The following is a 15,648-nucleotide window of genomic DNA, read 5'->3' on the forward strand; positions in this document are numbered from 1 at the left end:
AGATAATTTTCACAACATATAATGAACCCTCATATCGGTAGGGCATATAATTCATAAAAATTGGAATCAATTATTCCGGAACACATTAAACCCACTGTAATGAATAATAAAAATTAATTTTGGACTTATATCCCTCAATGGTGTACAAAAAAATAAATGACTGACACGGGCTCACACCCCCAAATCTCCCAACAGGGATAAACATATAAGTGGGTTACAAATTTACGAAGCTCACCCATAAGTGTAGCATAATAGGAGGACTCACCTCAATATTCAGAACCGAATCAAATCAAGGGAAATATCCTTTTATAATAAAAATCGGGATCGTACCTGTAACGACACCATCTGGTATATTGGCCTCAACAAAATTATAGTGATTAAATCAATGGGTCGGGCCTCCACCTCTTAGGTGCCGACTACCCGCCTGTCCTCCACCTCTAGCTAACCGTGCACGTGGAGTATCAACTGGAATAAAGCTTGTAGCTGGAGTGTTCTGATGAAATCCACCCCTCCCAAGTCTGGGACAATCTCTCATGATATGCCTAGTATCACCACACTCATAACAACCTCTCTGAGGTCGCGGCTGCTCATACTAAGTCTGTGCCGGATAACTAGAATAACCATTGTAAGAATCTCGTGTGGGTGGTGCACTATAAACTAGAGCACTCCTAGTAATATGATGTGCGGACTGAGCTGACCGACTGCTCGAGTCTCCGCTATAATGTGTTCTAGTTGAAGATTAAAATCCACTGAACCCTCTAGATCTTCGAGACCTTTTGACCTCCTTAGACTCTCTTTCCTCGCCTAAAACACCCTCAATCTTCCTTGCAATTTTCACTACTTGTTGAAATGGAGCATCAGTTTGCAACTCTCAAACCATACATATTTTAATATCATAATCGAGCCCCTCAATGAATCTGCGGACCCATTCTCTGATTGTCGGAACTAAGATAGGCGCATGACGGGCTAACTCACTGAACCTGATAGCATATTCTGACACTGTCATAGTACCCTGACGCAACCATTCAAACTCTGTGCGCAACACATCTCTAAGAGTCTGGGGAACAAACTCTTTCAAGAACATTTCCGAAAATTGAGCCCAAGTTGGTGGTGTCGCATCGGCTGGTCTACCTTCTTCATAGATTTGCCACCACCGATACGCCGCGCCTGACAGTTGAAATGTAGTAAAGGCAACTCTTCTCACTTCCACAATACCCATGGTGCGGAGAATATGGTGACAATTCTCTAGAAATTCTTGGGCATCCTCTGTGGCTGTGCCACTGAAAGTTGGTGGATCATATTTCTTAAACCTTTCAAGTATCTTTTGTTCTTCTTCTGATGCCTCAGGCCTAACCTCAGGCAGAACCGGAATAACAGGTTGTACCGGTACTACACCCGGAACTTGACCAACGTGAACCTGCTGCTCTGGAGTTGTGGTAGGAGTCTGAGCTACTCCCCCAATCAGCGAAATATTTGGTGCAACAGAGATCAATCCCGCCTGAGTTAATGTACCAAACATACTCAGGAAATGTGCTAAGGTCTCCTGAAATCCGGGGGTAACAACAGGTGCTTCTGGTACTTGTCCCCCAACTGGAGCTACTAATGGCTTCTCAACTGTTTTTCTGACAGGTGCTCTAGTCGCAGCACGTTCCCTTTCTCGACCTCTACCTCGGCCCAGGCCTCTTGCAGCCCTAGCAGTATGGGCGGATGCTTGCTCAGCTATCCTGGTAGCACGTGTCCTCACCATCTGTGAGAGAATAGAGATACAAAGGCTCAAATTCCAAATTCAACAAATTCTGCATGACATGAATGAAAGAAATGAAAATTTCCTAACAGTTCTGTAGCCTCTTGAACATAAGTACAGACGTCTCCGTACCGATCCGCAAGACTCTACTAGACTCGTTCGTGACACGTAGAACCTATGAACCTAGAGCCCTGATACCAACTTTCCACGACCCAAAATCCCACCACAGGCGTCGTGATGGCACCTAGTCTCTAAGACTAGGTAAACCGATTTCAATTACCTTTTGAAGCCATTTTTTTAAATAAATAATCAAAACTGACAGCGGAACAAATATGAATATACAACCTCCCAAGACTGGTAGTACTGAGTCACGAACTCTAACTGAATACATAGAATGATCACGAGGACCGAATATACAATATTGTTTGATTACAAGTTAACAGTACAATGAAATGAAAAGACTCCAAGGGACTACGACGACCAAACAGCTCTACCTTGAATCTTTCCGATCCCACTTTAACTTTGCACAAGTCCGTTATCTTCAATACTTGGCTCTGCACAAAAATGTGCAGAAGTGTAGAGTGAGCACACCACAGCGGCGCCCAGTAAGTATCAAGACTAACCTCAATGGAGTAGAGATGAGGTACAGTCAAGACACTCACTAGTGTAATAACCTGTGCAATATAATATACAAAACAATAGGAGAAAAATAATAATAATAAAGGAAGAATAAAGAAACCAGTGATATGCACAACAGACTACAAGAATACCATTAATATCACTCAACAATTAATAACACAATTACACCCAATTAAATCAAGCCCTTCAAATAAATGTCTTTCACATAGTTCTTCCAGATAACTCTCTTTCAAATATAATTTTCTCAAATAATTATTTTTCAAATATAATTCTTTCACTAAATCTTTTCAAATACAATTTCCTCAAATAAATATCTTTCAAAATACAATTCTTTTATATAATACTTTCTAAGTAAAAATCCTTCCAAATAAATATTTTGAATATAATTCTTTCAATTAAATAGTCACCATGTGACACCTCATTTCAAAATAATCGAAATACGGGTCTCAGACCATTTTCATATTTTCACGGCACCTCGTGCCCATAATTAAATCATCATTTTTACCCGCCACCTCGTGCCCTCATTTCATATCACAACTGCACGGACAATTTACGTGCCAAATATCATTATCATCTCATCACAGCACCTCGTGCCCACATTTTATATGAAAACTGCACGGACAATTCATGTGTCAATATCCCTATTTCATATCACAATTCACGGTACCTCGTGCCCACATTTCATTTTATAAACCGTCTGGCAATAGCCACAGACTCCCAATTTCAACATAAGTCAGATTATTATCAATTTACTAACAACAAAACAAGTTGCACAGGGTATAAAAATAAACACAAGAAAATCACAACATCACATGAAAATTGTCAACACCACAACCCCACATCATCACATATCGTCCTTGACAATAGCCACACTTATCGCTCCTATTGCCACCCTTATCGCTCCTATAGCCACCCTTATCGCTCCGCCCAGACAATATCAATAGCCACCCTTATCGCTCCTATTTCCACCCTTATCGCTCCTATAGCCACCCTTATCGTTCCGCCCAGAAAATATCAATAGCCAACAAACACAACAGTGAAATGCCCAATGGCCACAACCAAATATCACAAACACAACAATTTACACGGGAAATTATCACAACAACATAACAAAAATCAATTCATATCACAATTTGCCCAATGGCCACAACTAAATATTAAAGCTATAACCAAGTCAATTAATTTCACAGCAAATAGCCAAATGCTCCACACAATGTGTACAATACCTAAAAACAATCAATAGAGATAGAAATTACTCAACATAAAGCAAATTCTTCATAAAAGATTAAATTTTCAATAATTATATAAACACCTCTTCTTAAGCTCATTTAATTAATTATCTGCAGAGGGGAAATTCCAAAATAAAATTAAATTCCAATAATTATCAAACCGGCAAATTCACGAAATTTCATAAATAATCAAATAACAATTACATCACATTGTCATATAACAACAGAGTCAACAACAAGGGTTAGGCACGACAAATAGATGATTGAATATATGCCAACAATTATCCAATTTACTACACAATACGCTCAAGACCTTAACTCAATAAAATTTGCACATATAAACCAAGTACGTACTCGTCATCTCGCGTACATGATTTTCAATTACCCAAGTTGCACATAAGACTCAATGTCTAAGGGGAATTTTCCCCACTCGAGGTTAAGCAAGACACTTACTTCTTTGAAGTTATGCCGATATTCCAAAATTGCCTTCTTGCTTGAATTAACCTCTGGGCCGTTCAAATCTATCCAAATTAATTGTATAACTTCATTAAAATTCATTGGAAACAATTCCGGATAATAATACGTCGATTAAAAAAATTATTCTAAAAAGTCAACACAGGACCCGCCTCTCGGAACCCGACATAATTTTCATGAAATCCGAACACCCATTCTGATACGAGTTCAACCATACCAATTTTATAGAATTCCAATAACAACTTGACTTCCAAATCTTAAATTTTCGTTTTTGGAATATTTTACAAAAATCTTGATTTTTCCTCCATTAAATCCAAATTAAATGATGGATTCAAAGACATAATCATGAAAATTAATCAAAACTGGATAAGAATCACTTACCCCAAATACCCACGTAAAAATCTCTTCAAAAATCGCCTTCTACCGAGCTCCAAATTAGATTTTGAGTTATGAACTCAAACCCCCGTTTTGGGGACTTTTAATTCTGCCCAAATAGGCCTTCTTCGCGTTCGCAAAGGCCAAAAACTAGCTGCCTCCATTTTTTCTTCGCGTTCGCGTTACAAGCGTTGCATTCGCGAAGGCCTGCCATGCATATCATCGCGTTCGCGTTCACGTTCAAGCTCTCGCGTTCGCGATGCACTCAGGTCCTACTGCTTCGCGTTCGCGATTGAAGCTTCGCGTTCTCGAAGGCTGATGACTCCAGGCCCAGTCCCCTCCTTCCTTCTACGCGTTCGTGACTGGCCCCTCGTGTTAGCGAAGGCTAAATCCCAGCAGCCTCAAATACTCTTCTTCGCGTTCGCGTGACTCTCTTCGCGTTCGCGAAGAAGGAAGTCAGATACCAGATACAGCAGTTCCGAAACAGCCTGAAATGATACGAAACCACCCCAAAACACATCCGAGGCCCCCGGGACCTCAACCAAATACACCAACAAGTCCTAAAACATCATACGAACTTAGTCGAATTCTCAAATCACCTCAAACAACATCAAAACGACGAATCTATAAACTTTGAACTTTCAAATTCTATAACTTGTGCCGAAACACATCAAATCAATCCGGAATGACTTCAAATTTTGCAGGCAAGTCCCAACTAACATAACAGAGTTGTTCCAACTCTCGAAATCGCATTCCGACCCCGATATCAAATAGTCAATCCCCCGGTCAAACTTCCCAAAAATTCGACTTTTCGCCATTTCAAGCCTAAATTGGCTACGGACCTCAAATTCACGGTCCGGACACGCTCCTAAGTCCAAAATCACCCAACGGAGCTAACAGAACCGACATAACTCTATTCAGGAGTCGTCTTCACACAGTTCCGACTACGGTAAAAATCCTAAGGCTTAAGCTTCCATCTCAGGGACTAAGTGTCCCAGATCTCTCTGAATCATCCGTAAATCAAACTCGATCATACACGCGGGTCATAATACATATTGCGAGGCTGCTCGAGACCTTAAGTCACTGAACGTGACGTAAATTCTTAAAACGACAAGTCGAGTCGTTACACCTTTTTTCCCCGGATTTGAATTAACTAACTAGAAAAATAATTCCATTTTATTCCTTTCCAAATTCATCATATAGGTAAAATTATTTTTCAAGTTTACAAAAATCTTAGAGTACATAACTTATTTTTCAGAAAAAGACTATCGGCGATAAAAGAAATCAGAATATAAAATAAAATTTAATTATAGAATTAAGAATTAAATTATTTAACTACAAACTTAAAGAAATAAAGATGAAATTAGTAGAAGTCAAAATGTATTCATAAAGATATTTCAGGTGAGATACAATTTAACATATTTGTAAATTATATTATAAAATATGTATAATTACAAAATAATGCACAACTAAAATTTAACTAAATTCATCATCTATGCATATTCAAAAGATATTTAATACAATTACTATGAGAAAAATAATTTTTATCCTTTAAACAAATATTGCATTTTATTTTAACGTCAATGTACACATTTTTAATTGATAGACACTATACACACGTGCAACACAGGTATACTAAATCTAGTCGTTAAAAATGATACTAGATGGTTATTTGACATGGAAATCAATGCTTAAAAATGAGCAGTTTTCTTACCCCATAAATCTTATTTGGAGTATTTTATTATATTGAAGAAGAAATAGTATTCACTGATGCTAGCATATCTGAAGCTAAAACATAATCACGTGTACAAGTGCTAAAATCAGAAGAAAATCTTTACATGAACCCAAAAACTTAGCAAACATTTGCAACAAACGAGTAATTTGGAAGAAAAGTTTCTAAGAACTTGTTCAGTGTCCAAGAAGTTGAATCTTGATCTTTTGTAGCATCCCTACAACATCTTTTATGTCTATCCTTCTGTCACGACCCCAAATTTCCTCCGTAGGATGTCGTGATGGAACCTAATCTCTAAAATTAGGTAAACCTAACAATGCGGAATAATAATAAATATCTGAAATAAATAAACTACAATTTAAATAATTTCAACTCCCAAAACCCGGTAGAAATAAGTCACAAGCTTCTAAGAATTTATTCTTAATGTCTCTATATATGAAGGTCTAAAGAAAAATAAGGAAGCAACATAAAAATAATAGAAGGGGACTCCGGAGTCTGCGGACGCGGGCAGATATACTCGAAGTCTCCGTGCGCAGGTAACTCACTGACGTCTAGGCTGGTAAGATGTACCTGGATCTGTACAAAAAGATATGCAGAAGCGTAGTATGAGTACACCACAGCGGTACCCAGTAAGTGCCAAACCTAACCTCGGTAGAGTAGTGACGAGGTCAGGTGAGGCCCTAATGGAATATAATAATGGCATGGTAAAATGTTTAACAATATAATAAATTAAAATGACATTGGAAATGAATCAAGTAGTATGTCACCATTTAATTACACAAAATAATGGCAAATAATATCTCATGGAAACAAAACAGAATTCCTTTTAACTTTAAGAAAATCACAACAAATAATCAAGGCAACTGCGACCATAAATCAATACCAACAAAGGCACTCCCGAGGTACCGCCTCGTAGTCCCAAATCATAAATAAATTCACAATATCTCATTTTCTTATCTCACCGCGGGAGCCTTCACAAGTTATTTTAAAGAAAATTCTTTTCCCGAAATAGCATCCCGCGTTTTAGCCATCCTTATCACACCGCATGACTTCTAGTAGTTTGTCCTACTAGCCACGCATATCAAGACACCCTTATCTCACCGCATGTTTTTCAATACCCAAACCTTATACCACCGCATGCGTATCAATATCACAATATATCACAATTTGCACCTCAAGTGCTCAAATAATTTATCTTGCCAAAATAATTCAACAACAATATTTTTTCACAATAAAGAGCTCACGACTCATGCCAAAATAAATCATCAATAATATTTTTCCACAATAAAGAGCTCACGACTCCATCACAATGAGTACGGAAATCTTACAAAAATATTCAAGAATAAATAATTCAAGAAAATAATATTTCAAAATTTTTAATACGTTGCTTCAATATCAAATTTAAAAATGTCAAATACTTCATATTAATAATGTTTAATTTAAAGAAAATCACCCTTCAAATAATGCACAGAATAAAAGAAACCAAGTTTCAACTAAACGGGTATAACAATTAGCAGGAAAAGGTCAAACAAATTTAAAGTATATATCTCAAATCAATGATGAAGAATATAACAAGATAAAATAATTTAATAAATGTCCAATAGTGATCTACACAATTTAAAAATATAATCTCTCACATTTACCACGTGTACACACTTGTCACCTCGTGTACACGACTTTCAACATATTTCAATAATCACATCAATATCAATCCTATGGAAAATTTCCCCCACACAAGGTTATACAAGTCACTTACCTTAACTTGCTCCAATTTAACCAAGTATTATACTTTTTCCTCGATTTTTCGACTACGATCGACTCATATCTAGTCATAATTAATTCAATACAGTCAACAAAAATTATAGGAATCAATTTCATAAGAAAATATTATATTTTTCAAAAATATTCGAAATTAGCTCAAAAATTGTCCGTGGGGCCCACGTCTCGGAATCCGGTGAAACTTACAAACTCTAATAACTCATTCAATTACGAGTCCAACCATACCAGTTTCATTCAAATCCGACTCTAGATCGATACCGAAATCTCAAAAATTCGATTCTATTAATTTCTAAAAAAAATTCACATTTTTATCTCAAAACACTAATTAAATGGTGAAAACAATGATATATTCGTGTATATTGACCAAATCTGAGTTAGAATCACTTACCCCAATGTTTTTCCTTGAAAATATATCAAAATCGCCTCTCCTCAAGCTCCAATTCGTCAAAAATGGCAAATGGGACGACGTCCCATGTTTTTATAACTTACAGATCTGTCAGGGAGTCCGATTTGTACCCTAGTGAGGGAGCCCGATATGTCAGGGAGCACGATATGTCAGGGAGCCCGATTTGTCAGGGAGCCCAATTTGTCAGGGAGACTGATTGTCACGGAGCCCGATTTGTCACGGAGCCCTATTTTGACAGGGAGCCCAATTTTGACAGGGAGCACGATTTTGACAGCATTTCCAGCTGAAAAATTGCAGCAGCTAAGTCCCACTTTTGATCCGTTAACCATCTGAAACTCAACCAAGACCCTTGGAACCTCAACCCAATACACCAACAAGTCCTAAAACATCATACGAACGTATTTGAAACCTCAAATCACATCAAGCAACGCTAAAATCACAAATCGCACCCCAATTCAAGCTTAATGAAACTTAAGAATTTCCAACTTCTACATTCGATGTCGAAACCTATCAAATCAAGTCCGATTGACCTCAAATTTTACACACAAGTCATAAATGACATAACAGAGCTATAAAATATTTTGGAACTAGATTCCGACCCCGATATCAAAAAGTCAACTCCCCGGTCAAACTTCCAAACTTTAAATTCCTATTTTTGTCATTTCAAGCCTAATTTCACTACGGACTTCCAAATAAAATTCCGATCACGCTCTTAAATCCAAAATCACTATACAGAGCTGTTGGAATCATCAAAATTCTATTCCGGGGTCGTTTGCACATAATTCGACATCCGGTCATTATTTGAACTTAAAATTTTAAATTTTCATCAAAATTCCATATCTCGGACTAGGGACCTCGGAATTTAATTTCGGGCATATGCCCAAGTCTCAAATCATGATACGGACCTACCGGAACTGTCAAAACATTGATCCGAGTCCGTTTTCTCAAAATGTTGACCAAAGTCAACTCAGTTGAGTTTTAAAGCTCTAATTCACATTTTAATCCATTTTGCACATAAACACTTTCCGAAAAATTTTACGCATTGCGCACGCAAGTCGAGGAATGATAAATAGTGCTTTTCGAGGTCTTAGAACATATAATTAATTATTAAATTTAAAGATGACATTTTGGGTCATCACACCTTCTAGAAGGAGATTCAATACAACAATTTAGTGCCACTTCCATGATCGGTGCCACACATTAAGTGATTATTTGTCAGTGTTAACAAGTTGGCGTCTACAACATCTATTACTGCCTCTGGGAGTGAACAACTCACCCATTGCTTCAAGCTAAGATCTCCCTCGAACATCTCACCATTAGGACTTCTCTTTGTAAATGTTTCCATCAACATGATCCCGTAAAATCGACCTCCCAAAGATGTGTGCAAGTCTACAAGTCAACCAAGTCTTGCTTTCTTTTCTGTGTACTTCACCGGAGAAAATCTTTATTTCCTTTTCTCTACAACTCTGTGGTGAAAAGTAGTGTTAAATATACTAGTACATTATATACACTAGTTATATCGAGACCAAAATTTCAATAGATGAGAAGAAATCACCTCCTGCTAGGATTTGAACCTAATTTTCTATGAGTTTTACTCATTTCATTGACAAACTTATTAAGTTCTAATGATTGTATTGTAATGGTAAAAAATAGACTCTCCATGTGGATGAATTGAACCTCGATACGTATCAAGAATATTAGAAGATCACATAAAAGATGAGCCCGAGATTGAGTTGAGAGTTATTCAGCACCAGTATCATTTGTACAATACTCATCAATACCGGTATCATTTGTACCATATTCATTTAAGAGCAACACGAAAGATTTCTCTAGAAGACACATATTAAGTATAGAAAAGAGGAGAATCAGTCCATCCTGAATAAAGCGGGATTTGATAATTCCACCATACAGATTCTTAGCGTAATGTTCGGAGATGGGTTAATGGGCAGGCGAGATGCAGTTACGAATAGTTTTAATATTTAAATTCCCTATTCCTCCACATTGTATACCATCTAAGAAATCGACCTCTTACTCTCTAATTAGAGCATTGCATTTTCGGCTAGTCAAACAAAACAAGATACGAGAAAGATGATGTCTTGATCAATAAGAATTCTCTACCCTCTTACTTTATATTTGATTGCCTTATTCGTTGTTTTCGTTATTTCTTGCCATTTATATCTGAGAAATTGTATCAAATCGATTGTTTGGTGCCCTAAAAATTTAATTGATTTGACTAGATTACGTATGTATTAATTAAATAATAAAAGGAAATTGCAAGAGGGGATGCTTTTATAGTGGTTCAAAATTGAGAAGATTAACCAATAAGACTATGCGGGGTAAAGTTTCTCTCTTTGGAAGGAAATTGAGGAGGCTAAATAATAGTAATATTTCTGGTCTTAATTGGTTGATTGAGAAAACCTTGAAGTAAGAAGGCTGATTTTTAAATTATACCATGTAAGCTGTGTGATATGTTTTTATTTTTTCTATTGCCATTAGTTTGTTTGTTGCTTTGCTGTTATATTTCTGCTAATAACTCGTTGGCAATTTTTATTAATTATTTTTCAATTGTATCATGTAAATGTCTTTCCCATATCAAATATTTATATTATTAATTGTCTATTTGTATTCACGAAGTTCCTCTAAAAAATATTAAACAACTCACCACCAAAGGTTGTGATTGTGATGGAGTGATAAGTGCTCCTCTATCTTAAATCAGAGGTTTCAGAATTGAGCCCCGGGTATGGAGTCGCCTTTGGTAGGGAGCGCTTTACCCCTCAAAGTGGGACCTTCCAATGCGAATTCGAATTATTCGGGCTTCAAAGCAAATACCAAACACGAGTAAGAAACCAAATGAAAAAAAACAATTATAAAAACTCATTGTGCTTCAAGAATACACCAATTTATAATCATCGATTGTAAATGTTGTGCTACTACTACACAACGTCTAACTGTCCAAACTTCCCAACAAATGAGCAGTTTTCTTACCCCATAAATCTTATTTGAAGTATGTTATTATATTTAATAGGAAATAGTGTTCAGTGATACTAGCATATTTGAAGCTAAAGCAAAATAACGTACAACACAAGTGCTAAAATAAAAAGAAAATCTTTACATGAACCCCAAAATTTAGCAAACATTTGCAACAAACGAGTGATTTGGAACAAGAGTTTCCAAGAACATGCTCAACATGCAAGAAGTTGAATCTTGATCTTCTTTAGCATCCCTACGACATCTTTCATGTCGATCCTTCTTGCAGGAGATTCAACACAGCAATCTAGTGCCACTTTCATGATCGATGCCACACAATCTAGCTTCTTGTTTAAGTGATTATCCTGTGGTGTTACTAAGTTGGCATCTACAACATCCACTATTGCCTCTTGGAGTGAATAACTCACCCATTGCTTCAAGCTAAGATCCCCCTCGAACATTTCGTCATTAGGCTTTCTCCTTGTAAACGTTTCCATCAACATGATCCCGTAACTATAGACATCACATTTTGTGGACACCAGTCCATCTAGTCCATACTCTACACTCAAAAAAATTTAAAATGTTAACATTTATATTGGTGGAAAAAGGAAAGGAAAATCAACGGTCAAAACATAAAATAAAAAAAAAGACGTACCTGGTGCAATATAACCCAATGTTGCTAAGGTTTTAGTGTATAAATCACTCTCATCATCACCAAGCAGTTTTGAAATACCAAAGTCGCTAAGGTGGGCTACCATATTCTCATCCAGCAAGACATTACTAGGCTTCAAATCACAGTGAATCACAGGCACTGAGCACCCATGGTGGAGATATTCCAATGCACATGCCGTGTCTATCATTATGTTCAGTCTCTGCATGATGTCTAAGAAGTAGTTGTGTGAATACAACCACTTATCGAGGCTTCCATTGGGCATGTACTCGAGTACTAAAGCCTTAAAATCAAGGTTGGAACAACTAGTGATGACTTTCATGAGATTCCTATGGCGTAGGTTGCGCAAAATTTCACATTCTGTATCAAAACTCTTGAATGCCGCTTCCAATTGCAAATTGAACACTTTAACTGCAATAGCAGTCCCACTTCTGAGTATGCCTTTGTAGACAGAGCCAAAACTTCCAGAACCAATCAGATTACTCTCGCTTAGTGCATCAGTTGCTTGGAGCAGTTCAAAATATGAAATTCTTTCTCTTGTTACAATAGACAATGAATCAGCTTGTTGAGGAGCTCTTTTACCTCTTCTATACCTTATCCATACAAGCACAAAGGTGATAGGAACAAATACCAGTAGAAGAAATAGAACTAGCATTCTTTTCCTATTTGATCTATGCTTTGAAGAAGTGGGGCACGATGAGACACTAAATCTTAGAGAACCACATAATGCTTCGTTGAAGAGAAAAAATTGACTTGAGAGGTTCTTGAAAGGACCCCCAGAGGGTATTTCACCATACAATTTGTTGACGGAAACATTGAAATACTCTAGGTATTGTAGTTTCTCAAAAGACTTGGGAATTGTTCCTGATATATTATTTTGAGAAAGGTCCAAGAACTCCAAACTTACCATATTTCCCATTGAGTCAGGTATAGATCCTTGCAATTTGTTGTGTCTCAAAGAAAGTCGCTCCAGATCTTGCAATCCTCCAATTTCTTTAGGAATGCCATTTGAAAACTGATTCATTGACAAATCCATTTGTGAAGCAGCCTTTAGATTTCCAATTTGTGGAGGTAAAAAGCCGCCCATGTTGTTTGACGATAAGTCAAGAACCTTTAGATCTTTAAGATTCCATAAGCTTGCTGGTATATTGGATCTCAATTTATTGGAACCAAGAAGTATCTCCCTAAGGGAAGTGATGTTCCCTAAACAATTAGGAAGAGATCCTGAAAGGTAATTTTGACTCAAGTATATGCTACCCAAGCGCGGCAATTTACAAAGATTATCACCAATAAATCCTGTAAGTTTGTTATCATACAAGAACAAGCGTTGAAGGTTTCTCAAGTTGCCAATTGATGTGGGAATCAATCCAGCCAAGTTGTTTCCAGAAAAATCAATGTCTAATAAGTTGCTTAGGTTCCCAATTTCATTTGGAATCCGCCCTTTGATTTTGCAATTAGCGGCATAAAACTTTGTAAGAGTAGTGGAAAGGTTCCCTGTAGAGACTGGAAGCATACCATTTAGGGGGTTCAAATCTAGATAAAGATATGTTAAATTTCTGCAATTGGTTAAGGAAGTCAGGAAGCTTAATAATGAGTCGCTCGTTAAATTGTTTCCCTCCAAGTTTAGGGCTTGTAGATGAGTCAAATATCCAAGAGAATTGGGAATCAAGCCTGTGAGTTTATTTTGAGAAAGCTCTAGAATTGTAAGTCTTGAACAATTGGAAATAGAATGAGGTATAGTCCCGACAAGATTGGTCAAGCCATTCAGAAAAAGATGTTCTATGTTAGGTAAAATAGAACCTATGTTCGATGGCAGAGTTCCCAATAGATTGATGGCTGAAAGATGAACCATTCTCAACCTTGAAATATTGAAGATCGTTGTTTGAAGTGAGCCACTAAGACTGTTATACCCTAGATATAACTCCTCCAACTCAATGAGATTGCTTATCTCTTTCGGTATTTCACCTGGCAACACATGAAGAAAGAAGGAATACTAGTGAGTTTAACTAGTTGGTTCAATCTGTCATAAGTTGTAGTTTTTGCTACCATTTTGAATACATACCAGAAAACATATTTTGACTAAGATCTATAACCTTCAGCTTGGTTAAGTTGCCAATCTCCCGTGGTAAGGATCCCTTGAGATGGTTCTTCCCTAGTGAAAAGTATTGCAACGAGGAGATATTGAATATGGAGATCGGGACAGAGTCAGTAATATGGTTTTTGTATATGTCTAACTCCGCCAAATTAACAAGATTTCCAATTTCTTGTGGAATTATCCCTGCAATTCATGTGCAATAAATATTTTTGTTGAAGTAATTAAATACAATACTACAAGCATTCATAAGATAATGCAGGATCATACCTGTGAAATGGTTAAATCCGAGATACAAGAACTGCAAGTTACGTAAACTTCCAATTTCACTATGTATTGGTCCGTCAAACTGATTAACTGATAGAGACAAGTCTTGAAGCTCTGAGCAATTTGACAAGCTTGTAGGCATATGACCACGAAGCTTGTTCAAAGATAAATGAAGCTCTTTGAGTAATGGAAGACGATTGCATAAACCAGTGGGAAGACTTCCTGATAAGCTATTGTTTGTGAATGCAATGACTTCAAGTTTGGAAATGTTGAAAATTGAGAAAGGTATAGAACCTGCAAGCTGATTATGTTCTATTGCCAAATGGTTCAAGTTGTGAAGATTGCCGATCCATTCTGGGATGTTTCCTTGAAGGAAATTGCGAGAGAGTCTTAACATCTCCAACATTGAGGCATTCGAGATAGACGTAGGGATATAACCTATGAGCTTGTTTCCGGCCAAGCTTAAAAAACTTATGTTTTCAAGATTTCCAATCTCTTTTGGGATCTGACCCTCTAAGGAATTGTATGTCAAATCCAAAGTTTCTAACTTAGAAATATTGGAAACTGTAGAGGGGATGGATCCAGTGAAACTATTATTCCTAAGACTTAGAACTTGAAGTCGGTGTAAAAACCCAAACCAGGAAGGAATCTCTGCTTTGAAGTTGTTGAAACTTAAATTAAGCAACTTTAGTCGACGCAAATGTGCCATTTCTTGAGGCAATTTGCCAAAGAAATTGTTTCTTCCCAAGTCAAGGGAAACAAGAAATGTGAGGTTTCCAAAATCTTGTGGAATTCTTCCGGTAAGAGCCTTGTTGGAAAGATTCAACGACCTCACTCTGTGATGGCGGGAACCACAAGTGACTCCAACCCAATGGCAAACAGGAGTAGCTCGCGACCAACTCCCATCCAAGAAATGAGAAGGGTCTGAAATGATTTGGGATTTCAAAGAAAGAAGAATTAATTGATCAGTAGTAATGTTGGTATGAGTCATGGCTGAAGTAGCCATAACATAGTGAAGCAACAACAGTGTTGAGAGAAAAGAGGTGAATGCTTTCTCCATAATAGGTATGGCTAGTAACTATGTGAGTTTGAGACTTTAAATAGCCATGACATCTTGCTTTTTGGTCTTCATGATATTTAACATATCTTTTTAGGTTTTTTTTTTCTTTTCATTCAAATCACTTTTAAGGAAAAAAGAGAATTAAATTTCTTCATTTATTCTGTCATATCATTACTAATACTACTAAATCAAGCTCATAGAAACATGAACATGA

At 37.0% G+C, this 15,648-nt stretch overlaps 1 protein-coding gene across 1 annotated transcript; it reads right to left on the reverse strand.

The window, feature by feature from the left end:
* Window positions 1-11,229: 11,229 nt before the first annotated feature.
* On the reverse strand, window positions 11,230-15,431 carry LOC104111429 (probable LRR receptor-like serine/threonine-protein kinase At3g47570). The gene is made up of 4 exons (XM_070185836.1): window positions 14,378-15,431; window positions 14,078-14,293; window positions 12,001-13,980; window positions 11,230-11,904 (listed from the first exon to the last, which is right to left on the reverse strand). The coding sequence occupies exons 1-4, from the start codon at window positions 15,378-15,380 to the stop codon at window positions 11,561-11,563; spliced, it is 3,543 nt and encodes a 1,180-aa protein (XP_070041937.1). The 5' UTR covers window positions 15,381-15,431; the 3' UTR covers window positions 11,230-11,560.
* Between the last annotated feature and the right edge of the window lie 217 nt (window positions 15,432-15,648).

Source organism: Nicotiana tomentosiformis, chromosome 9 (assembly GCF_000390325.3).
Source record: "Nicotiana tomentosiformis chromosome 9, ASM39032v3, whole genome shotgun sequence".
NCBI lineage: Eukaryota > Viridiplantae > Streptophyta > Magnoliopsida > Solanales > Solanaceae > Nicotiana > Nicotiana tomentosiformis.